This window comes from Labrus mixtus, chromosome 10, assembly GCF_963584025.1.
Source record: "Labrus mixtus chromosome 10, fLabMix1.1, whole genome shotgun sequence".
In the NCBI taxonomy this organism is placed as follows: domain Eukaryota; kingdom Metazoa; phylum Chordata; class Actinopteri; order Labriformes; family Labridae; genus Labrus; species Labrus mixtus.
In genome coordinates, this window is record NC_083621.1 from 6,565,465 (window position 1) to 6,590,859 (window position 25,395).

At 40.0% G+C, this 25,395-nt stretch overlaps 3 protein-coding genes across 10 annotated transcripts; 1 reads left to right on the forward strand and 2 right to left on the reverse strand.

The window, feature by feature from the left end:
• Positions 1-38: 38 nt before the first annotated feature.
• Positions 39-12,147, reverse strand: LOC132981726 (proteoglycan 4-like). Of its 8 annotated transcripts, none has more exons than XM_061047756.1 (29): positions 12,012-12,146; positions 11,013-11,162; positions 10,725-10,830; positions 9,729-9,777; positions 9,311-9,428; positions 9,111-9,218; positions 8,986-9,012; positions 8,780-8,839; positions 8,636-8,683; positions 8,475-8,546; positions 8,299-8,379; positions 8,041-8,103; positions 7,803-7,928; positions 6,975-7,715; positions 4,885-4,950; positions 4,682-4,753; positions 4,169-4,243; positions 3,884-3,958; positions 3,595-3,675; positions 3,181-3,240; positions 2,980-3,033; positions 2,680-2,742; positions 2,136-2,186; positions 1,984-2,028; positions 1,724-1,771; positions 928-984; positions 709-780; positions 520-582; positions 39-231 (listed from the first exon to the last, which is right to left on the reverse strand). In XM_061047756.1, exons 4-29 carry the CDS (start codon positions 9,736-9,738, stop codon positions 72-74), a joined length of 2,496 nt encoding a protein of 831 aa, XP_060903739.1. In that variant the 5' UTR covers positions 9,739-9,777; positions 10,725-10,830; positions 11,013-11,162; positions 12,012-12,146; the 3' UTR covers positions 39-71. The 8 variants fall into 8 exon arrangements, with proteins under 8 accessions (XP_060903739.1, XP_060903736.1, XP_060903738.1 ...); XM_061047753.1 differs by having other exon boundaries at positions 3,884-3,961; positions 12,012-12,145; XM_061047755.1 differs by having other exon boundaries at positions 3,884-3,961; positions 10,708-10,830; positions 12,012-12,145.
• A 373-nt stretch (positions 12,148-12,520) lies between these two features.
• Positions 12,521-20,894, reverse strand: nsdhl (NAD(P) dependent steroid dehydrogenase-like). Its single transcript, XM_061047741.1, has 7 exons — positions 20,645-20,894; positions 20,373-20,534; positions 19,383-19,529; positions 18,998-19,126; positions 18,472-18,614; positions 14,307-14,409; positions 12,521-14,106 (listed from the first exon to the last, which is right to left on the reverse strand). The coding sequence occupies exons 1-7, from the start codon at positions 20,663-20,665 to the stop codon at positions 13,774-13,776; spliced, it is 1,038 nt and encodes a 345-aa protein (XP_060903724.1). The 5' UTR covers positions 20,666-20,894; the 3' UTR covers positions 12,521-13,773.
• A 1,072-nt stretch (positions 20,895-21,966) lies between these two features.
• Positions 21,967-24,642, forward strand: cetn2 (centrin, EF-hand protein, 2). The gene is made up of 5 exons (XM_061047742.1): positions 21,967-22,252; positions 22,456-22,620; positions 22,709-22,837; positions 23,505-23,642; positions 23,758-24,642. The coding sequence occupies exons 1-5, from the start codon at positions 22,250-22,252 to the stop codon at positions 23,845-23,847; spliced, it is 525 nt and encodes a 174-aa protein (XP_060903725.1). The 5' UTR covers positions 21,967-22,249; the 3' UTR covers positions 23,848-24,642.
• Positions 24,643-25,395: the final 753 nt, after the last annotated feature.

Sequence of the window (25,395 nt, forward strand, 5' to 3'; positions counted from 1 at the left end):
AAATGCTTGACAGGCACTGAATTTTAAGGTTCTATAATCACATCTGGAAAAATAGTGGAACACAAACAGGTTTAATGTGCATTTAATGAACCCAGCCTGTGGGGATACCTTTCCTCTTCCTCTTCCTCCTCCTCCTCCTCCTCCTCCTCATCTCCCTGGCCTGAAGAATAGGTGGTAGTGTAGACAGTGGGTGACGTCCACCGGTCCCATGGGGAGTCATTCTCCTTGGATCTTTAGTACAAACCAAACATGACATGAGAGACAGAAAAACTCTCTATTTGTAAAAAAAAAAAAAAAAAAAGCTTGGAGGGGATCTGCTTACCCCAGTTGTGGGTCAAAGTTGTAACAAATATGTATCTGACCTATTTCTGTGAGCACCAGTGCACAATGATTTCTGGCTCGCTGAATACACGCAAAAGCCTCCTTTCTCCACCGTAGTGGTAAGAGTGCACGGGGAGGAGGTTATGGGATAAAAGGAGCAGATATGCACACGGAGCTTTTAATAAAAGAATGACTTACTTTCGCTCAAACGTGACCGTCATGTTTTGATATTCATCTTGGCCCTCTGGTTTGGCTTTGTCTCTGAAAGGGGGCATACATTGAAAGGCTTTTAGTGGCTAATGCACATGGATGGGTGCATGTAACTGAATGAAACATAGTAGAGCGCACTGTGTGGAAGTGTACGAGAGATTCAGAGTGTGTCGTCACCTCTCTTCTGTGTAAGTCCGCTCAGTAGTACTGGTGTCCCACGTGCGTGTCCACGACCGCCGAGTGCTGAGGCTGGAGAGCAAGAGTGGAGAGACAATGCCCAAGTTATGATCAGACAATCATCGGTGCAGAGATTATTTTCAGCAAGACCGCAGTTTTTCTCCTCCATCTCTCATACATGTATTCATAACACAATTATACACTTGAATAGATGAATACCTTTTAACCTCAGTGTTTATAGGGATTACATCATCCGCGAGGGATTCCAAAGCATCACTGCTCATAGTGTAACGTAAAAGAGGGAAAATAGTTTTTGAAATGTAAGGATTAAAAAAATGCAGGTTAGCCGGGAAGGTTTAAATCTCACACTGAGAATTCCAGTGCAAGTCCAGATGGGGACCTTTGATTCATGCTGTTTCCCACTGTCTCTCTCTCTCTCCTCTCATTTCCTGTCATTTCTCTGAAACTGGTTTGAACACCCAAATCAGACTTTAATTTAGAAAATACTAAAAACCTATGGGAGCACACAGCGAATGGTTTATCATTGCACTCAATATAAAAAAAAAAGGTTTAGCTTGGATTTTTTTTTTTTTAAATTCAAACAATCAAGTGAAAATTGCTATTTTTTATGAATCAAATCAATTCAGATCGAACATTAAGTGATATTCATAATTCATAATTTGACAGTGAGGGTTTCCAACTGTTCATCAGACAATTTCAATGTTCTATTTTCTGAAGAAGAAGAGTAGGGTTTTTCTGGCACAACTTCACCAACTACCAAGGTGCATGAAGAGTGAAAGACTTGAAGAGGTCAAAAAGCTCCAGCAGCACTTGTAGTATGAAGACTAACTTCATTAACTTTATAAGACTGAAGCATTTTGGCTTGTGGCCTTCATCAGGGCCATCCTGATGAAGGCCACTTTTCCATTTTCTGAAACATTGTATGAATCCTCCAAGGTTGTAATGGATAATTAATTGCTACTTTTCTCAATAGCTGACTCAACAAAAAACGTACGATGTGTCTTCACTTGGATCTTTGTTCTCAATGGAAGTTCTTGACACCCTTAAAGAAAATAAAGAAATGAAACCAGTTGGAGTGTGACGATAAGATGTTGGCACAGAACTAACAAACTGCTGGTTATGAATACAATTCTGGCAAAAACCAACAAAATGAGGCAAATGAGGTAGGAACTTGTACAGTAACATGGCAGCATTGTGCTAAAAACAGAGGTTATGAAAGTGATAAATGGAGAATTTGCATGATCATTTCAGTACCTGTTGATGGAAATATCTGCAAGCGGCTGGAGCAGGTCAGAGGAGCTGCAATGGAGGAAAGTGGCTCATAATCAGAAAGTGCTGCATTATGCATGCTGAGATGCTATCTGGCTGGCTGGAAAACAGTCACAGCTCCAAACCAATATGATTACCTGTTAGGGGATGTGGTCCCTATCGGATATGGATCAAACGTATCAGCCGAGCTGAAAAACAATTTCACACTGATTTCACTCTCAATTGTCAGCATGGCCCGTCTTGTGTCGGAGGAATTCTGATCACATTGACTCATAATGGAAAGATTTAATGCAGTTTGAATGGTAAACAGAAACACAGAGGAATCCGGGCCAAACTTAATCAAAGTCAGAATCTGGATGTCTTCGACAAATGGAAAGACAATTCTGCTGCTGAATGGTAAAAATCTGCGTGTTTCATGTTGTGTTCACCGAAAATGAACCCTGGTTACGGCCTACATCAATTACTAACTGCTAAACAGATGCTTCAAATGATCAAGTATGTTTTACAAAACAAAGAAAAAACATTCCTAAGATATCACTGACTTTACCACAATGCACTGTATCTTACATTCTTTTAATTGAATGAGATTTTTATTTTACACATCATCATTAGGATATATAGTACACTACTCTTATATTCCAATACAAGTATCAATGTTTGCTGTTGCTGTAGATTAAATACCGTGATTCAGTGACTGTGGTTGTTTTCACACGTGAGCTCCGGGGATCTGCAAAGTCCTCCTCGCTGCACGGAGGCAGAAGAAAAAAGAAAAGTAGGGAGGGTGGTACGGATGAATGGCACGATTGGGGGTGGGGGGGGGGGGAAGGAGAGCAAATAAAGGTTAGTGTGGTTTTTCTCATAAACTATTTAAAAGAGCAGTCCATTAGAAAAGCTTGAAACACACTGCACTATTTAAGGGGCATGAAAGCCGTCTGAAAAGAGCACAGAACAGACTGGTTCTGTGTGAGTGCGTTCTGATACCTTTTGTCAGTAATGATCACAGTTTTGGTGGTTACAGTGACGGTCTCCGTGGAGCTGGCGGGCAGAGAGAAACAGCGCAGTTGCAGGCAGAGTTAGTATAAAACATTACAAGGCATATCTGAATAGAAGGCATTTTCTGTGCAAGAACATCTCTGCACAGACAGATAATTGTTTAAGAGCAGCCTGTCATCTCCCGTCTACCTTTGTGTTTCTTTGGCTGTCTCATCTGTCGGTTTCTCCTCCTCTGGCTGCATGCTGAGGCTGGCACAGACAAAAACAAAAGCCGCAATACTAATCAGTCCAGAACATTCTCTTCTATTTCCAGTCGCACAACAGATAAGACGTGGCTTTCTGTTTCAAAGTACTACTCGGGTCGATTCAGGAAAGTGTGACACTGTTTTGATCTAAGATGAAGCAGGGGTTAAAATAGAATCCTAGAAGAGAGGGAGTCCTGATTTATGGATCAAACCTGAGGTGGGATGGGATTTATTAAACATCTAACACCTCAGGGAAGCTTGGCCCCTTCATCTGTGGGGATAAGAATACATTTTGCAGAGAAAAAAAAAAGGGAAGGGGGGTTAAGCAGAGGCCGTGAGTAGTGTGTTTCTTTCTCACCTGGGTGCCTCTGTGTTCATTATTATGACATTGTTAGCCAGGAGATCCAGGGTGCCATTGGCCTTTGTTGGCTTTGACTCATTGCAAACATCAAACACAAAAGTCAAACGCAGAAGAGGCTGTGTGCAAGCTCCCTTGACAATGCAAAACTAATTCATGGCGAGGTGAGTTAAGGTAAAGCCTTGGCTTTCTACTGACAAGGGAGTTATTGATTTTCCACTGATGAAAGGATAATTCTTTGCATAACTCTGTATTTGGGGCTTGGGTGGGAAAGAGCTCTTTCTTTTACCTGTCTGGTCCGCTAAGCAGATACTGACTCCAGCGTCCCGGGCTGGGGGGAACGGGCTCTGCTGACTCCTTGGGACTGCTGAGGAGGGAGGAGGAGGAGGGAGGAGGAGGGGGAAGTGGAGAATGTGTTAAACAAAAAGGGATTTAGGATTCAGAAGAGATTTCAGAACAAGAACGGGCCAACTGAGGTAGAGGGTAGGAGGAGATCATAAGAAGTCCAACAGTGCCACCTAGTGGGTAAAATGTATAGATTTTCAAAAGTGGCAAAATGGTATTTTTAACAAACCCTTCAGTAAGAGACAGGAGATCGTCTGTCATTGGTATACAGTTGCTGATCTTTGGAGTTGGCTCTTCTTCATCACTGTAGATGGTAAAAAGGGCAAAAAAAAATGAGTGCATGTGCTTTGGCTTAAATGCACGCACTTTTTTAAAAGATATTTTTTGGGGGGTGTTATTGCCTGTTTGGATAGGACAGCTGAAGAGAGACAGGACATGTTGGTAGGAGAGAGAGGGAATGACATAACGAGGACTACAGCCTCTGTACATGGGGCGCACAACATAACCACTTGGCTATCCGGCGCCCCAATGCATGCATTTTGCAATTACATTGTTAAGATAGATACCACATTTAATCAGGTCTAATTGGACATCCTCTTGTGTGAGGAAGTTTAATGCACCTTAAAATGAAGTGGTGGGTAATTTTGTGATAACTCTGATGTGAACACGGTGGCAGTTTGCCATTATGTTTTCTCCTGCCAACCCTGCTATGACATGAGTGAGGAAGTTGTTGGTCTCATACCCCTCCTCTGCGGTGCGAGTGTCCGCTGAGCCCCCTTCTTCCTTTGCCAGGTCTGGCTCGTTATCCTTCAAGCTGGAGAGGAAAGCAACTTTAATTATCAGATGGCCTGTTGTTGAGGCTGGAGGCAATAACACAATCGTCTTTCTTCATTTTTTTTCTACATTCACTTTTGCGGCATTTATCTTTTTCTGTTTGTACAATACCTGCTTGAACTTGTGTTGAAAGAAATGAGGGTGTCGGACAAGGCGCTGAGACTGTCAACACTGGAGCTGTGGAAATAGATGGAGAACAAACATTTGGCATTCCAGGGCAGCTTTCAATCATATGTGTGAAAAAGAAAAAGAGCAAACACTCGACAATAACCATTTGAAATACTACTTATAGCTTATCTTAGGAATATGATATCTAATTGTTCAAAAAATATTTGGTGTGACATTATTTGATGTTCGAGGTTCATTTTCACAGAGATATAAAATTTTGATCCAAGATATAGATCCTCTATGTGAGTAGAAGTAAAAATGACTACAGAAAATTACATTAGAAGTACAAGTTCTGCTTGACTGCCTAAGGATTCTGCATTTTTGAGTGCATATGTATACTGTATATGTATATACTGTATATATATATATATATATATACATATATATATATATATATACTAGGGCTGTCAGCATTAACTAGTCACACTTAATTAAAGTCTGAATTGAATGCATTCATATTCTTAATCTTGATTAATCGCATGCTATCTTGTCTCTTTAGGCGCACAGTGGATAAGCCTCTGAGGTGTCTCCCTGTAGTCACAGTGATTGAAAAGAACGACACTGCTGCATCTTTGAATTCTTCATTTCACTTTAAAACTCAGACAGCTCAGCTGACGAAAATTAATATCCACCTGACATTTCATTTTTTAACCATTCCTTTGAGCTGTTATTATTTAGTTTTTGATCCATAACAACTTTGATTTTCCGTGGTTAAGTTAACATCATGACCTTCGATCTACAAGAAGGGTCTTACTTTAGATCAAAATCAAAGACTAACAATTTTTTTCTTTAAATGTGAATAATGCTATTTTAAACATTTGGTTAAAAATATGATTAATCATGATTATCTATTGAAATTTTGCGATTAATTGCAATACAAAAATGTTTTGACAGCCCCACTATATACATAAGAACTAGTGTCACATCGGTGTATGTCATGCAGATATATATTTTGCTTTTTGTATGTTATATTCATTGAGCTCTTTTAACCTCTGATCACCGTCTGTAGAAGACGTATGGAACTGCCTCACATCATGCCAGTGTGCAGTAACTTCTCATCCCTCTTTATAGAATGCATACAGTCATTGAGCATTAGATGTATATATTGTTTAAAAGGAAAAAGGGGCTCCTCGGCTGTGGAATGACCTGCTTGAGGATCTCATAGCTACATCAGTATCTTCTTTTAAATCACTTATTAACATATTTTTATCAAAGGCCTCCTTGCAATCCTTGTTTTATCCTACTGTTTTTATGCTCAACTGTCAACTTTAGTCAATCTTTGTCTGAGTTGTTTCTATTTTAATCTGTGCTTGATTACTGTTGTTTTATTTTCATGATTTAAAAATGATTTTATTGTTGTGTATTTTACTGTTGGGATTTTATATTCTGTAAAGCACTTTGTGACGTTGGTTTTGATAAGTGCTTTATAAATAAACGGTATTATTATTATAATTGAGAAGTTAAAAGTGTCAAGAAATGCTTCAGTTGCTGCAAACATTTCTCTCTGCAGACCTTTTTTTGCTCTCTGTAACTGCACAGTTATTTCTCTGAACCATGTTCTCGACTATCCTATTAACAGAATTTGAAAAAAAAGGTACAAATCCTGTATTCAACTACGTTACAAAAGACAAAGTGAACTGCTTAACTGTCATTGAAAGTACACTTTAAGTACCAAGAGTTTTGTGATGCTGAAAGAAAACGTGCTTAATGAAATAAAATGACTGATATAAGTGTTATATTATGATGTATTTAAAAACACATTCATTACCACTGATGCATCCATGAGTAATACGTTGTTTACTGTAGTATTTTATTGAGCTGGAGCTGTCTTTATTAAAATATCAAATATTTGGTGTTTCTCTTTCATAACAAGGCACAATGTTATATAATGAAGTTCATATTAAGTTTCAGTAAGTAACAGCAGAACACTGACGGAAGTTACAAGCATCTTAAACCTATACCTATATCTGTACTGAGCTTTCAACAACTAGAATATGCTATGAATGAAAGGAATGGCTTTGTGGATATCTTACCTTGGCTTTGGAGATGGTTTTGTATTCACTGTGATCTCTCTTACAGCAGACACTGGAGTAGGTGAAAACGGGACAGGTGACACAGGGGTGGGAGACACTGGAGTAGGTGAAAGTGGGACTGCTGGAGCCGGGGTAGGAGACACAGGAGTGGGAGAAAGTGGGACTGCTGGAGTCGGGGTAGGAGACACAGGAGTGGGAGAAAGTGGGACTGCTGGAGCCGGGGTAGGAGACACTGGAGTGGGAAAAAGTGGGACTGCTGGAGCCGGGGTAGGAGACACAGGAGTGGGAAAAAGTGGGACTGCTGGAGCCGGGGTAAGAGATACTGGAGTGGGAGAAAGTGGGACTGCTGGAGCCGGGGTAGGAGATACTGGAGTGGGAGAAAGTGGGACTGCTGGAGCCGGGGTAGGAGACAATGGAATGGGTGAAAGTGGCACTGCTGGAGTCGGGGTAGGAGACAATGGAGTGGGTGAAAGAGGGACTGCTGCTGGGGTGAGGTCAACCAGAGGTGTTTCGTCTTGCACTGCAGATTTTAAATCTTTTGGTTCAGGGATGAATGCAGGGAGAGGGGTGGCCACCTTGGTGCACCCTGGTTTCATACCTTCAAAAGGGTTTTTTTCTGGGACAGATGCTGGATATAGGTCTTCTTTGGCGGGCTCCAGGGCGGCTTTCTTCTCCTCCACCTTTGGTGCAACTGGCTTATTAACGGTGGCATCAACAGCTTTCTTAACATCTGAGTCGACTCTGCAGGCCAACGAGATGAATTAATAAAAAAAGAGGTAGCAGGAGACACATCCTGCAGTAAAAATAGAAACTTTGTCCAGGACTTACGGTGTCCGTGGTTTGGGCCTAGATGCAGAGGCAACAGATGTGACTGGGGCGACAGAGGAGGGGGGCGGAGAGCTCACAGGTGCTGGAGTCGCAGCACTCTCATCATCATCATCTGTTAACTCCACCCTGCAAGATTGGAGCCAAGCATGGAGATCCATGATCACACACTTGGACTCTCAGGCTTTTTTTTATTGCTTATATGTAATATTAGAGATTCTTTTTTTTTTTTTTTTTTTACCTTTTAGCAACAAAAGCTAGACTGTTGTTGACTGGTGAAGTATCAGGTTCTTCTGGTTTTGTCCTGTGATTTTTTTAACATATAGATTTAATTTGAAGAAAACAAATACATTCACTATTTATAGTCACATTAAAAGGAAAATTGTACGTTTCAATGTGAAGTAAATTAAAAAAAACATAATTTCTTCATTATTTGATGAGAGAATTACAACGAGATCATTATTAGATTAGAATAAGGAGCGTGACATGAGACACATACTCGTATTTCTTAGCAGCAGAAAGCACATAAGACCGTTGCCGGCCTGCAGAAGTCTTCAGAACATTGCTGGCTGCCTCCGTCCTGCGAATAATGAATCATTATGATGTTAATGTAATCTCTACTTTTGGCATGTGAGTTCAAATTGGATAGTGTTCTACTCGTGAGGAGAGTCTTACCGCTTCTCCTTCTCCTCTGGGCTAAGCTGGCTCTCCTGGCTCTCCAAAGTGGGCTTCACGGTGTAGGGGGCTCTGAACATCAGAGGCAAAAACAGACCTGGCATTAAAAACACATTCAGCTACCAGCGAGTTTAATGCATATCTGTTCTGTGTGCGCTCACATTTTCTTGTAGCTCTCTGAAGGTTTTTTGGTGAATTGTGTCGTTCCACTGTAATAAAAAAAAAAAAAGACAGATAACACTGATGTGGAAACCAGAAAAGTCATTTAAAGTTTTCTGAAGTATTAAAGTGAGAGACGCTCTTACCTTGGGCCGTTAGTTGACGGTGTGTTTGTGGGAGGCTTGTCTAGTTTAGTGAAAATCCCTCTGAAAGAAAGAACGAAATGCGTAAAAATACAAGAATAATAACCCATGGATCAAATACAAAAATACCCCATATAGTGCAATTTTCAGCACTCGAAAAAAAATTCTATTTCGAATTTCAAGTTTAAATTAGCACATGCTGGTCTTACCTTATCAGGTATCCTGGTTTTGGTGCACTATGGGGACAAACAGATTTATTATAAGCACAATTCTGTTGACTGGGAGACTACCAAGCACTCAATAGATAACTATGACATCAGAAACTTGTGTTCACCTCTGGCTCTCAGAGTTGGTGGGAGGCGGGGTGGGTTTTGTTGGTGATGAAACTGGACTCGTCTCAGCAGGAGCTCCATTGACACGGCTGGCCCTCACTTCTGCCAACCTGTTTGGATACACAGAAACTTGGTTTTGTCCATTCAAGTGACCGAATTATGACAATATGCACAGACATTGAAGCCTGTATTGTAGGCCTACCATGGCTTTTCTTCTTCTTGTTCATCGCCAGGTTCACTGCGGCGCTGCAACCAGCTTCCATCATCCCTCAACCTGGTCCTCACTTTGGTAGTACGAAACACGTCTGCTTTTCCCTCCCCTGACACACAAATAGTATCATGTCACATAATCTGGGCTATAATACACGATGTAGAATGCATTTAATGACGTCTTTAATCACTGACTGCTTGATCCAGCTGCTTGTTGGACCTATATTATTCAGCCCCCTTTTGGACCACACATCACACAATCAAATAATCGTATTATGTAAAAAAAAGAGGGGCGATGGCAGATGCCTAGAATTTATACAGTCATAAGTCTAGCCCAGAGACACGCCCTCAGATGCCCTCTGCTTTCAAACACGTCATCACATTCAGATCTGATCTATCAGCCTGCTTACCTTTAGACATGCTTGTTCTAGAGGTTTATATCTGTTCTTTACAAGCCACCTGAAAAAGAAAACAGTTAAAACAACACAGACAAAGAGCTTGTGTTATAAGAAGTGCAATTTACATCAGTTTATTATAACACTCAATTTTTAAAATGGGCCTTTCTACACTTTGTTCCCTCCCAATAAGGAACATGTGCTCTGTAAAGCATTCCTCAGTCTCATCCTTTAGACATGTTGATGATCCAGTCCTACCACTTTCCAAAAGATACTGCGGTTGCCTCAATATGACTGGACATCCAAATTCACCACAATACTTCTTTTGTGGTTAGATACAAAATATTCTAGCATAGAATTATACCTCTGATTGGACAAATACGAATTATTTTCACAAGTATCCAGATAAGCGTTCCCTCCATTTATTAATGGTTAAAAAAAAACATACAGCTCAGGGGTAAACCCACTTCCCTGAAGGAACTAAAGACAAAAAAAGACAACACTAATGAAGCACAGTCGAGTTTTGCCTTAACTGAAAGTAGGCCCAGACTACAACTAATGCAAAAATTGTGGCGTACTGCCAAATTCAACATGCAAATATAACTTGTAAAACTCCTGGGGCTAAGAATCCACTTTATCCAAAACACGTCGTCACAATTTCTCTTGAGGAATTTGTCCTCTGCATTGGTGACAGAGCAAATACACTGAGGGCTCAGAAGGCATGTTTATCCAAGGGTTACTGTCCGTTCACACAAGATAAATGATTGCTGAAGAGCAATAACAGTTCTAGGGCAGGACAGGCAACTCTCAAGTTAGGGAAACACCCAGAACAACGAGAGGGCAAACACAGATAATCACCAGTTAACATTATAAACAGTTTATCAAGCATGATTGGTAACTTTCACAGTTTCTCTTCTTAAAGCTGCTGATTACTGAAGCTTTAAATATACAATCTAAGCAGATAGTTTGCTTAATCTTGTAATCTCGTACGTACCTGCTTTCACTTTATACCAAGCAGTGCAATGTCCACCCAGCTCAGTTGAATATCTGTGACAGTGTCCCTTCTTTGTGTTGCTGGTGTGAGCCGAGGAAACGTCTGTCTCTGTGTGACAGGTGTCTGTGGCAGAGAACAGGTACGGGCGTGAGTAACAAGCCCAGCCTGTCATGGAAGGTGCATGTGGGGTGGAGCCCAGTGTGTTTGTATATCCATGTATGTGTGCGTGCATGAGAGAGGTTGCTAAGAACTGAATTTTGTTTACCTCATCTCTTCATTGTTCGTGGTAGTCAGCAAGCACATACCTGTCGCACAGGTGGATGATTATCAATCCTGAGAAGGAGCGAGGCAGAGGTAAGAAAATAAAGAGCACAGCGTGGCGTACTGTAATGAAGCAACTCACAGCAACATTTCCTGTGGGAACGCTGTTCTCATGCTCACTGGGAAGGAAAATGCTTCAAGCAAACACACACCCGCACCATTAAGAACACACACAATGGGACATAACATCTATATATTTAATAAAATCCAGCTGAGCATTGATCAAATTAAATGGAATTAACTGATTTTTTAAATCTAAAAAAACACATTTAAGTTCTACGATGTGTTTTTGAAGAAGAAAGAATGAATAAAACTGACTCTGATATATGTGACTCCTTGAAGACAGAATTCATTACAAAATAAGAGGTTGGTAAAATACAACTATTACTTATTTCAACTCTAAAAAGTTGTTATAATAGGTAAAATAAAGACATTCTATCATAGAGAAAATATTTTCTCAATCATTTTTTACTAGATGTGTTCTTATTAGTGGAAGACAACAATATTGTCAAGTTTCCTCAACATATGTAACAGAAAAAAGCTTCCTGAGTTTGAGTCTCAGGTGACTGATGTCTTTGTGGGATTGCACACCTGCTGTACATACATTAAGGAACGCTTTTCAAATCAGAAAAGGGTGTGGAGACATTACACAACATATCACGATGGGGAGGAGGAACAGGAAATTAACAAGTCTGAGAGCCACAGTTTCACTATGTTGAGAAGAAGTGTAAATGCTGGGGCCTATTATCTGCCAGATCCCTCTCCCTCATTCCCCTGAACAAGAAACCAGTCAGACGGCCTTGCCCGTGCTGACTCTCGCTGTGAATCATTAGGGTGCTGCTGGCGCAGAATCAAAACGGGAATGCAAAGTATCCGAACTTAACCCCCCTCATTGATACCACACCAAGACATGGAATGTCAAAAATGTGTCACCTACAAATGACAAACCACTATAGCAGCTGATTTATACATTAAACACATACCTTAAAAACTAAGTCCTCCTCACCTGAAAGTTTGTCAGTTTCATGACAGGATCAGGGATGTAGTTCACAATTAAATCTCACAGCCCATCCCATTCTTTCTTTGGATGACAGGCCTTGGATTAGTATCACAGCAGTTTGCGAAACTTGTACAAACACATGTCATGCTAATGAAGTACAGTTTGTAAAACCAGAGATACTCTAGTATCTGATTGAAGGTAGAAAGTATGTTTGGAATCAACCTTCCCTCCATCCTGAACTTACAAGTGTCCAGAGTGAGGAAACAGATCTGATGGGGGACAAACAGCAACTTCAACTCACACACACAAAACAGTGTCTATCCTCAGGCTGTTGCCCTGATGTGTCACTGGTGTCAGGAACAATACCTGTGCAATAACCCTGGGAGGCTGCGACACTTACATGTCCGCATTACATGTTCTGAATGATGAAATACACCATGATTTCACAATGTCACATCTTAACTGTCAAACACAGTCCATTCACACTCTAAATGTTGTTTGTACTTTTATATTGTCATGCAGATACAAAGCAACCTGTTACATTAAAATGATCCGTCTACTGATATCACAATACATAAATAAGAAAGTTTTAGTGTGTATATGTGAATATATCGGTGCACAGTATAGAGGAATGTAAAGACAAGACAAACCCAAATATCTAGCCAATAAAACAGACTCTATCTGATTAAAATGTCTTTGTCTTGTTACAGTTATATATAATTAAAATATATTATATTTTAATTTTAACATAATACATAATTAGCATGATGCTGCCTTATGCTAATTATATAGAAATTAGCATGCACCTATAATTAGCATAATGCTGCATTATGCAAATTAAATATACATTAGCATGTGTCCATAATTTGCCTAATGCTACAAAGTTAAAAAGGTCTGAATACCTCCTGAATGCACTCTGGCTTCATGTATATGAAACGAAACATTAGCCATCTGAGAAAGTTGAGCATCTTAAATAGGAAGTCTTGAATCAGTGTCCACATGTCCTTATGTGCACTGCACACTTTCATATCACTGTAATCATTTTTTCTGCTGCTGTTAAGAGTTTGGTCAGGTGGGAAAATCGGGAACCCAAATCAGTTTTTATGCATAATAAGTGTGTATCTTGTAAATTGTAAGCGTATATATTCTAGTCTCTATTCTCAGGAACACTCTCAGCGAGATTGTGAAACCTGGATGAAGAGAGCCTCACCAGCATGAGAGATTTCAGCCAATGAGATCTATGAGTAGATCTGCCACATAGTCAACATACTTTCTCCTATCAATGGTTTAGATATAGATGAGGTCAATGTTCAACAAAAAGTCCAGAAAACCATTTCTTAATAATATCATGGAATGTATTAAGGCATTGTGACATAAACAGCAACATCATAATGTGACAGGTGAAAACAAGAATGGAAGATTGTTAGTCCATCTTTGAAGTTTTTACAGTGTAGGATCTGTACAATTCAGTTGTCATTCGTTTGTTTTTACCATTAACCAAGTGCTTTCAACCTTCTGTAGCAACAGACTGTGGTGCGCTGACTAAATGCAGTATAATTATGCTGCCATCTGCTGGTGGAAATGGTACATAAGTGTTTAAAAGGCACACAAATGCCATACAATTCGGGGTTTAGATTAAGTTGTTCGTTCCCTTATTTTGAATTGTCCAGTCAGTGTAACCTGATCACCTGGAACAAACATCCCCAGGCTTTCATGTCTCAACAGTCTTCACCTCTGATCTACCATCAAGCCCCTTGTCTGAGATGGGGGTAGCTCTCCACTGTGCGTGCTATCCCCTCCCTCAGACTGACGAGTGGCTTGTAGCCCAGCTCCTGCTTGGCACGATCACAGCTGTAGTAGTGATGGGTTCCTGCCAGTGCCACTCTCATGGGTGTAAAAGTGGGTTTGAAAGAAACCAGAGGTCGAAGGATCAGAGCCAGCAGCCAGAGGAGCAGGGCCAGTCCGTACACAAGAGAGTAGGGGAGGTGGTAACGTGGAGCAGCATATCCCAGACCCACCAACACCTCCGACATGAAGTCCCAGAATTTGATTGGCTCATCGTTAGTGATGTGGTATGGCTGAAATTGAAGCAGAAGATAAAACATTGAAGTAATTCTAACTTAAATGGAATTAAGTTTGTACAGCGTTGAAAGACAAGAGTTGTGGGAGTTGTAGCACACATTTTTGTTTCATACTTTAGTGAAGCTGTTGTGACCTGCATTTTACGATTTACAAATAAACACATTTTTGCAAGTTGAAATCATTTCTTTTCACTCACTTTTCCACATATAGGGGAGTCCGACCTTAGGCGTTCAGCTGCCAAGATGTGGCCATGAACCACATTCTCCACGAAGGTGAAATCAACCAAATTGGTCCCATCACTTCAGAAAACAAAAATAGTCAAATGGTTAAAAGAACGCCCAACACACACTTATATTTCAACATTCAGGACACTGGTAGAAGAGACTGTTGGCTCATACACAACCCTAATATCAATCAATCTGACATTTTTAGTGGCATTGGGAGATGTCCAAGGGAGTAAGTGTGTTATGAAAATAAAAAATGAATCTAGGTTTTTTTTGGGGGGGAAAAAGTTTCAAACCATAAATAATGCACATGGTGATATTAGAAAGCAAGTTAGCAACAGTGATGCTAGGGAGACCAGCAGAACAAACTGCAGCCTCTGAATAGGGACGCTTGTGTACTAGTGTGTTCTTCACAGGCGGAAAAAATGTCTTTATCAGCACACACTGTAAGGGGGTGAATTTTTCTTTTTTTTAAACTTTTATGAAGGATATGAGTTATGCATAATTAGGGGCGTGTGCATTGTAGAGTTTTGTGAAAAGGGTTAAGGGCCGTCTCAGCTCCAGCTGTTTGCGTGTTGTTAGGTTGACTAAAAGTTTGATAGAGTCAGCATTTCCAATAAGCATCATTGAGTGGCTTCAAAAACCACCGGGTGACGTCACTGACACTTCATCTAAACAGTCTTCGGTCCTTAGGTGATTAATAATTAAGAGCTGTTCACCAACTTATTAATAAAAACTCTTAACAAACTAACATGTTTCACAATGTTCTATTAAAATGTGGATTTATATTTAGTCATACCTGCACGGTATGAGAAACATCTGCAGTGTATGATAACTATGTTCAATATGACAATAGTGTATGCGATCAGAAATAATTCAGTGTGCATATTAGCAAAAACATTATCATTTTTTTCTTGTCTGTAGTTTGGAATATTATACAGATGACATTGTGTTTAAAATGTCTTATTGCCCTAATTCATTCTTTTCATCTAAATGAATAATTATATTTATTTATTTTTATTTATTTATTTATTTATTTGTTAGGGACAGTGCATATTAATGAACAGCTGTAAAAATGCCAGATTATAGCAGAAGTGCTAGTTTCCATCTGTTGTCCCTAGGCAGGTAACAGAGAAAGACAAATTACAAATAAAATACAAATACAAAGGCACAAGTGACACAAGACAATAATAGAGGTTAAAGGTTAAAGGTGGTCACAGACTTGTTTGAGGTGTGTTTTGAAGGTTGCATATGTTTGCGAGTCTCTTATTGTGAGTGGGAGAATATTCCAATATTTAGTTCCTTTGACTGACAGAACAGTTTGTCTGAATGTAGTGCGTCTGTATGGGACCTCACAGTCTCCTCGGGCTGTGGCCCCTGGTGCCGATCCCACTGGCAGACTTCAGCTTTATAAAGTCCTTCAAAGGAGGAGGAGCAAGTCCGTGCAAAATTTTATATCTAAAACATGCATTTTTAAAATGAACAAAATTATGGAAATCTAGTAAATTATGTTTATCTAAAACAGTGCAATGGTGAAACGAAAATGGCTTTTTGTCAAAGATTTTTATGGCCTTTTTAAAAATAGACTGTATTGGTTTAAGTGTTGTGCCAGCAGAAAGTGACCATGTGGTTATACAGTATTCAATATGTGAAAAAATCATCCAGTGTAAAAACATTCGAGCAGCATTTATATTCATAAAGGATCTTACCTGTCTAAAATTGTTTATATTAAAATTTACCGTCTTTGTTAATTGTTTGATGTGTTTTTTAAATGTTAATGTTGGGTCCAATGTTAGGCCTAAATATTTAAACTCATTAGCTAGACTAAGCTCTACACCTTCCAGGTAAACGCCGGACTGCTGAAGGCTGGTTGGCTGTTTAGTGAACATCATGCAGACCGTTTTCTTTGCGTTTAATTGAAGACATGAATCTTTGACCCAGCTTTGCGCTTGGGTCATGGCTGTTGTTAAAATTTGTGAGACTTCATGAGTATTTCTGCCCCTGTGTAAAAACAACGGCATCGTCAGCATACATTTGAATGTTTACATTTTTACACACTTCCGGAAGGTCATTTATATAAATAGTAAATAAAATAGGTCCCAAAATACTGCCTTGTGGGACCCCTGTTTGACAGTCAAGGTAAGAGGATTTGGTGCCAGAGATGGACACGCATTGTTTTCTAATTGATAAGTATGATTCAAACCAGAGTAGTGCTTCCTGTGGAAAATTGTAACAAGTTAATTTTGAGATAAGAACAGTATGGTTGATGGTATCAAAAGCCTTCTTGAGGTCCAGGAATACAGCACCTACACAGGCATTCCTATCAAGAAGGCTTTTGATTTGATTTTTGACAGACTCTGTAGAATGGTGGTTACGAAACCCAAACCGCATCGGATGCAGGGGTGTGTGGCCATTATTTAAGTGTATATTCAGTTGTTTTGCGACCCACTTCTCTGCTATTTTGGAGATTACGGGTAGAATACTGATAGGTCGGTAATTTGCCATTTCTGTTTTATCACCAGATTTAAAAATTGGGGTGATAACAGCAAGCTTCCACGCTGAGGGCACTACACTTTGTTTAAAGGATAAATTAAGCAAATGTGTAATTAGTACAATTAATGATTCTTTATACAATTTTTAAAAAATGTGTGTCGAGTCCAGAAACATCTTTGGATTTTGACCGTTTGAGGGAGTTAATAATATTCATCACCTCTACTTACAGATATTTCCGCTATCTTAAAAGCTGCATGATTGGGATTAGGAAGGTTATGTATACAGTTAGGGGGGGTAAACTGTTGTGTTATCTCGTTAACCGAATTCATAAAGTATTTGTTCATTTCAGTGGCTATAGTTGAGGGATTTTGCACAGGTGCGTTGTTAAGTTTTATTTCAAAATTATCAGTGCCATTTTTAGGTTGCCTACCAATTAATTTATTAATATTTTGCCATATGACTTTGTTATTTCCTTTTGCATCTTCAATAATGGTCATGAAGAAATTTGCCTTTGCCCGCCGCATTGTGCTTATTACTTTATTTCTAATTGAGGTAAATCTCTGTCTGTCTGTGGTCAGACCTGATTTTAATGCTTTTTTAAGCAACATATCTCTGTCTTTCATTAGTTTTCTGAATTCTTCATCTATCCAGGGCAGTGGATTCCTTTTATTTTTTCTTTGTTTTCCCTTTCTCAGAAATGGAGACATTATTTCATTTAGTTTTAAACCAAATATATCACAACCATTTTCTATATTTTCACTCATGAGAGTTTCACTCCAGTCACTCTCTTTGAGAGCTGCGTCCACACTTGGAATTTGGTTTTGTGGAATGAACTCATGACAACTTCTAGTTGTGGTCTAACCCAATTAGCTGTGGTTGTAGCCCGGCTGGCTGAGGTTGTAGCCCAGTTAGCTGTGGTTCTAACCCAATTAGCTGTGGTTGTAGCCTGGCTGGCTGTGGTTGTAGTTCGGCTGGCTGTGGTTGTAGCCCTGCTAGCTGTGGATGTAGCCCTGCTAGCTGTGGTTGTAGCCCGGCTGGCTGTGGTTGTAGCCTGGCTGGCTGAGGTTGTAGCCCAGTTAGCTGTGGTTGTAGCACAATTAGCTGTGGTTGAAGCCCGGCTGGCTGTGGTTGTAGCACAATTAGCTGTGGTTGTAGCCCTGCTAGCTGTGGTTGTAGTTCGGCTGGCTGAGGTTGTAGCCCAATTAGCTGTGATTGTAGCTTGGCTGGCTGTGGTTGTAGCCCAATTAGATGTGATTGTAGCCAGGCTGATTTTAGCCATATGAAATAGTTAAAGTGCTGTTTTACCTCACTGTTCTCTCCTTCTTCAGCCCTCATTCAAGCTAGCCTCACAGTTGTCAGCAGATAGCTAGCTGGGGCTTCATCTGATTGGTCAAATGTATGAATTTTTAGTCTTGATGAATGACCCACGTTCATAAAATTGTTATATTTCAGACAGTCGTCTACAATGAGTTCATTTCGCATGTTCACACTGCGAGAATGATGAAAATGTGTCTGATTGTGCTGCTGTCCTAGTATCAGGGGGTCATAAGTGAGCATGTACATGACACTTATGGTCTGGGGAGGGCAAAACAGTGTCTCATTTTTAAATGCACATATGTTTGTTTTCATTTTACCCAATCTTACCCAATGATGAACTTCATTTTCCCCCTGCGAGCCGTGTCCACTAGGATAGGAACCAGCTGTGGGTCCCGAGGGCCAAAGATGCCGTGAGGCCGGATTGCAACTGTGAGGAAACCTTTCTCCTGGTCACAAGCTTCAAGGACCAACTGAAACACAAAGGCAGCAAAACAGATTCAACTCTGGACACTGCAAAAAGTGCTCTGATCATTTCCTCTCCTCTCACTCGTAGGTGTCACTAATTGTGGGTGGGGAATATTGGGAAGAGTCTAAAGATATGTGCGAACTACTGACGATGATGAGTCTGTAATGTTGTATGATGCTGGTGACAATGAGGTCGGACCTAAAACCTGCAGTATAGGTGACAGGATAACAAAGACACGTCAACTCAGAATTATAACTATGAGTTACTTTGAGCGTCCTTCTGTAACTAAAAAAATAAAAGCATGCCTGTTGAAGGAACAAATAAAACTCAACAAAGTAAAGAAAACTGCAGACTCTTTAACTTCAGTTGGGAATACTGTTCTCCTACCTTCTCTTGCTGAATCTTGGTCTCTGTGTAATAGTCAATGGGCTTCCTGGCGTAAGGTAGATCCTCTCTTCCATTCTTAATGTCGGTCCCTTCAAACACCACACTGGCACTGCTTGTCAGGACTAGTTTCTGGAGAAAAAAAACCAAGCAGATAAACTACTTTAATGATACAGTTGACAAATATGGCGGTGCCCATGCCGGCTGAAGCTGCTCTGGCTCTCGATGTCGATACAAGGTATTCCGACTCATTTTGCACATATTGTCCCATTCCAGAGTGAACGTGGTTGTATGTGCACGGGTTTATGTAGAGACAGAGAATGTGTGAGAACCTTGAATACATTTTAGCCATAAATTAACAGAAGAAAAAAAAACTTGTCAGCCTCACCTGAACTCCAGCCTCGAGACAGGACTGAATCACGATGCGTGTGCCCTGAATGTTGACCCTCTCAAACAGCCCACGGTCATCACTGGCAGGGGCCGGGGAGGCGCAGTGGAAGACCAAGGACACATCCTTCAGAGCTGGCAGGAGATCCTAGGACAGAGCATGACAGAGACCTCACAGCGACTGACAGTTGCATCAGAAGAGTCATTGCTCCAGGCTAATGATGTTTCATGGAGCAAGTCTAAAGTGTTTGTGAGCAAACTGTAAATAAACTCTAAGTATTACAGCTCTATAAAAAAATGTATTTGATCATTTCAATTTTTAAGTGTGAGTAACTGTTTCCAACGCTAAAATGAAGTCCTTGCATAAAAGAGCTTAATAAGTCAGTAAAATATCCAGATAATATACTTTAGTAAGAGTAGTAGGCTTATTTTACACAGAGGTGCAGTGTTACATGTTAAAGCCCTGCATTCAAAACTTTAATGTTATATATAATGGTATTGGCATTAAGATATGGCTCAACAATGAGAAGAATTACCATTATGCTGAATTGCTTACAAATTAGCACATACTTAATAATAATACCTGTACAAATTGAATACTTTTGAAAATACACCCTATCCATCTTTCATCCCCTTAAAAACGATGTTGTGGTGTAAAACTCAACGTGTGACTTATTGTTACATCCATTGTTGATGTAAAATAAATCTCTTGTGTATTTCTTCTTCATGAAGGGAGTGGTTTAGCAGGAGGGTTGAACAGGAACTCTACATGTCACAATCTCTTTAGGAGCTGAACACCCCTAAAAGTCTAATCCTAAAAAAAAAAAATGATTCAAATATACAAAGTTAAAGCAGACAGCTTTTTTCTGCAATGCAACAAGCTGAATGAGTAGCCTACAGTATACACAGAGTAATGTGATACACTTCGCTTGAATGCATTAAAGCGTGCATTCTTCAGGTATTCAGTCTGACACACAAATCCGAGTCTCACCTGTTTGTCGCAGAGGTCTCCCTGGTGGAAGGTGACGCCGGGTAGCTCGTAGCTCTGACGGATGTCAAACACGGACACCGAGTAGCCTCTCTCCAACAGCTTCTCCACCAAGTGTCTGCCCAGGAAACCTGACCCCCCGATGACTGCACACCGTTTACTACTCTGTGTGGCAGGCAGATATGCATTTGTTAAGACATTTCGAGAAAACTGGCAGCACCAGACGGCGTGAAATGGTAGTCTGCTAGATTTGAACCCAAAACGGTATAACTCACCGGTCGAACTCGTGTGGCCATAATGAGTGAAAAGTGACTGGAAGGTAAACAGTCAGGACTTTAGAAACAAGCACTTTCAGCAGGCTAAACAATGTTTTCCTCAGAGGTGGAAAATTGGTAACTTACGTGTTTCAAACTATACAATACGCAGGACTTAAATGTGAAAAAATGTGTCCTAAGAAATACAGAACACTGTTATTTACCTGCAGTCGGTGAATGCTTCGAGCCTGCGTACGAACCATCAATGAGCTGAGGAGAAAGTCTCTGTGATTGGTCAAGCCATCGCTCAGCATAAAATGACGCTAGAGAACAGCCAATAACATGGAGAATACGTCAAAGAACGCCACAATATTATCCAATCGGCGAGGGGAAAGGGATTAGACCCCGCCCCGTAAAAGTCAGCCTTTTTAGACTGGTGTTTTTTTTTTTTTTTTTTTAGACAAGTGTCAGCTGTAATATTTACAGTCTGTGGTGTCAGCCCAGAGGAAAGAAAGTGACAAATCAATTAATTGACTCTCAAAAAGTGTTAAGACTTTTTTTTTTTTTTTTTGCATTTATTTTTATTTTTTACATATCAGTAAGTCAAGGAACGAAAGAGAAGAAGTAGAGAATAAAATGCCACACATTAATGAATTAAAATACTTAAAAGTTCTCAGTCGATTTGTAATAATAGCTACCAAAATAAATGAGGGAGACGTGATATAAAAAAATAAATCGCACAGAGAAAAAGAAGATAGCACAAATAAAAGAAAAAAAAGCCATGGAAAACAAGAAAGATAGATAAGAAACATTGAAACTTGTAAGCAAAGTAAGCCATTTATTCCTATATGAGATGAGACTTGCTTGTATGTCGTGCTCTGCTGTGGACCCCGACCATAGATTCTGTGTTGGCTGCACAAATATGCAATATCTGAGGCAATTAATATAAATAATATATAAATAAACAATTTACTCCCTGTCCCTTTGGATTAATTTACTGACGTAATTAACAGTATTATTATATAATAATAAAATCAATTATTTCCATGTATTTAGAAGAGGACGCCTCGTCGACACTAGAGGGTGTTAATGATTTGTAATCCGTTCAATGTTCTTTTTTCATGTATTCATTTCTCACGTTTTTGAATCTCAACGTCTCATCCTGTGGTCTCATTTCAGGAGTTTTCACAGCGCTGTATTTCATGGTCGTGTCATGCCTCCCGTGATCCGGCACACCCAATCATCTTCTTGCCCGACTGGTGCATTTCATTTTCACTCCCATGTGTGCCGGTCTGAATCCTCCCGTAACACTGTTAATCCAGTGGCTCGTCTGCGGGTAGAAAGGATGAGCAAATCAAACGTTTGGGCTCCATGACAGCAGGTGATGAGCAGCAAAACCTGTGCACGCTATTAGGTAGAAACGTTCAATTTTCGGAGTATTCTATCGGGTATCTCTGGGACTGAAATAGACGGGGTTCAGGGACAACAGACAGTCGTTTATAAATAAATGGTGTAAACCATCTCATCTCCTCCTCCTTCCTAAATGATCGGGAGGCATCACCGCCTGAGGAAACAGTGATTGCCTCATAAATCTGCAGCTTTTTGTCAACCTCTATACAATATCTCATGGTGAGTGAGGACATCTTATAATTATGTTCATGCATGTTAATGTGTTGCATTTGAGCTTCATGTGATTTGGCTACTCAAAAACACTGATTTGTCTTAAAAAGCAAACATCAGATTCTGTTGTAAATATAAATATAAACGTAGAGGCTTTTTTTCTGCAACTAGTACTAGTGTTTTTCATTTCCGACTTCCTGTGTCTCCACCAGGCGACCATTGCCAAGAGACCATCCCTACAGGGTCCTGTACCACCTCCTCGCAAGAAGACGACCCCCAAACCAGAGCTGACCGAGGAGCAGAAGCAGGAGATCAGGGAGGCCTTTGAGCTGTTTGACACAGATGGATCCGGATTCATCGACGTCAAGGAGCTCAAGGTAAAAGTGCTCAAACCTGATGGCAAGCAACATGTGTCCAATGGAAGAAAACGGGGTTTAACAAATCTACTTCCTTCAAATGTTCCAGGTTGCAATGAGAGCTTTGGGGTTTGAACCAAAGAAAGAGGAGATCAAGAAGATGATTGGTGAAGTGGATAAGGACGGCACAGGGAAAATATCCTTTGCCGACTTTCTCTCTGTCATGACACAGAAAATGGTAGATACGTAATCTATTAAATACACTAGCCCTATCTGCCTCTTTAATATCCTTTATTTGCTTTTAATACAAAGTTTGTTACCTTAAAAAAAAAGAATCCAAAACATTGACTCCAACTTATTATCTCAGTTTTGAATTCCCATTTGACTTCACTTTGCTAGTATTGCTTTTGAAGTGCACACACAAATTCAGTTTATGATGGGACGGTTCTGTTGTCTTGACCTAGTTCCTGCAGAATGGTTACACTGGTAGTATAAGGATCAACTTGTAATGGAGCAGTACATTGATTCATTTGATCAGAGTTTGTATATTATTGTTAGAATGTTAAAACACCATCATATCGCCATCTCTAAATTACAACCACTGATATATGGACCAAGCTATTTATATTCATAATCATTCTCTTAATCTTATTCTTTTAAATGTCAGACATAAAACTATTAAATTATGCTTTGGTTAGCGTTTCAAAATCATTATTGATTTAGCTTTCTGTATTAAATGGGCCTTTGCGTTTTATCGATCACATTTATAAATGTAATCAAATCAAAACTGTATTGTGGCAGACTTTGTGTTATCAGATAATTGTGCATAGAAACATTGTTTCCCGGTGAGACTTGTAATTGTTACGGCTGTGTAAAATGAATCTCCCACTTGACCCTTATTTTAGGCCGAGAAGGACTCCAAAGAGGAGATCCTGAAAGCTTTCCGCCTGTTTGACGATGACGAGACCGGCAGGATCTCATTCAAGAATTTGAAAAGAGTAGCAAAGGAGCTGGGAGAGAACCTGACGGATGAAGAGCTGCAGGTAAACCACATTATGTTGTGATTGAAACATAGACTCACACATGCTGTCAAGAGATTCTTCGTTTTCTCCCTTAATTCTTCCTTTCATTTCCTGTTCCATTTGTGTGTTTGTGAAGGAAATGATCGAGGAGGCAGACAGGGATGGCGATGGAGAAGTGAACCAGCAGGAGTTCCTGCGTATCATGAAGAAAACCTGCCTGTACTGATGTGAGTGGATGTCAGCAGGGATGGTGACGCACGACGTGGAGGGGGGCTGGCGGTGGTTTTACATGTAATGCTGTTCATCAAACATCTCCTTATTATGGTTGTGCCATATGTTTTTATTTTAAATTGAAGTTAAACATGAGTCAATGAAGGGATGGTTTAAGATCTAAAATGTTCTTTTAAATCACATGATGATACATTTAGCCAAAAACAGTCAGAGTACACTCTGTCTGGTTTGCGATGCTGCATACTTTTATGAATACATTCATATATTTATGATGAAATGTAGGTTATTTGTTAAGTAATACTCAGTGCCTGCGTCAGTACAGTGACAAACACAGTACATTACATTGATTGGGTGGATACAAATGTTTGCTTTCAGCCACATGTAGGTTGTTTTATCCTTGTTACTCCACTGTTTCCTGTTTCAGCCCTTGTATGCTGTTTTTCCACAGAAATATATTATGTTAGCCATTTGTGTCATGCTGATGGTTTGGGAGCGTCGTCTCCCTACAGTGCTACCTGTAGATTTGTGCCTGTGCCTCTAAAGGGTCAATCATCAATCAGGGAAGCTGCCCGACCTCTCTGACCTCCACACCTTCCCAAGAAGTCCCACTAACTTATCTTTCTCCTACAACATGATCGACTGTGTGTTTTCCTCTTGTTGCGTTGCATATTTATCGCTCTGCTGATTGTACCTTTTCCTCTGGATGTTTTGTTTAATACAGTTACTTTAAATAGTAGATATACAACGTTTACAAGTGTTTAAAGTATACAATAAATATATTGAAGCATTGTGTCCTGCATTATGTTTTTCATAATTAGTTTCATTTGTTCAGAATTTTTCAGAACAGTTTTCTTCTCTCTTAGATTTATAAAAACGCACCATAAAAGATTTTCAATGCAAATGTTTAAATGAAGAGGCTACTCTCATCAGCCATCTAACCTTTTCATTTTTACAAACAAGAACATTCAAGGTATATGAGCATGACCACAGGATGGTTCTGAGATCCCTGGAGGTTCAGGGTCAGTCAAGCTCTCTTCGTGCAGAGCAGAGCTGATTAACCTGAGAGGCAGAATGTAAGGATCAGAGGTCAACAGCGATGATAGGAAAATCTACCTAGGATGGAATTAAAGATTAAACTCTTGACTACTGAGCATGGCTAGTAAGGTTAATGTGGCGGGCCACAGATGCTCTCCCTTCCTTTAGGGCACATCAAGAGGGTCAGGTGAAAGTGCAGGTCGAAGCAATCCCCAGCAAAAGCAGTTCTCAGGAAGAGGTCTACCCGTGCATAACAGGGACCATAGCAAGATTTGAAAAGTGGTTTTATATAGAAGGTGAGCAGCAGTATGAACTAAGGTCACGTTATGTTGTATGTCTGTCTTGTTTCTACTCCTACTACAGTAATGCTACACCACGATGAAGACCTGATCTATACATACATATGGAATATAGAAGCATGTATGTCTGTCTATAACAAACCAAAAGTGTACAAATCTGTGACGGCAGGTTGTAAGTGGGCGCACATTACAATGACTGCTGTCGAAGT

Bases quoted from the DNA above. Each gene is read 5' to 3' on its own strand.
- nsdhl (XM_061047741.1), bottom strand. From the start codon at position 20,665: ATGGCCACACGAGTTCGACCG. The intron at 20,535-20,644 runs GTGAGTTATACC...CCTGCCACACAG, and splicing joins TGGCCACACGAGTTCGACCG to AGTAGTAAACGGTGTGCAGT. The intron at 14,410-18,471 runs GTAAGATTGGGT...TGTTTTCTGAAG, and splicing joins AAAATGAAGTTCATCATTGG to TGATGGGACCAATTTGGTTG.
- LOC132981726 (XM_061047753.1), bottom strand. The intron at 4,244-4,681 runs GTATGAGACCAA...TACCATCTACAG, and splicing joins ACTCGCACCGCAGAGGAGGG to TGATGAAGAAGAGCCAACTC. The intron at 232-519 runs GTAAGTCATTCT...TTTGTACTAAAG, and splicing joins ACGGTCACGTTTGAGCGAAA to ATCCAAGGAGAATGACTCCC.
- cetn2 (XM_061047742.1), top strand. The intron at 22,621-22,708 runs GTAAAAGTGCTC...CAAATGTTCCAG, and splicing joins TCGACGTCAAGGAGCTCAAG to GTTGCAATGAGAGCTTTGGG. The intron at 23,643-23,757 runs GTAAACCACATT...GTGTTTGTGAAG, and splicing joins TGACGGATGAAGAGCTGCAG to GAAATGATCGAGGAGGCAGA.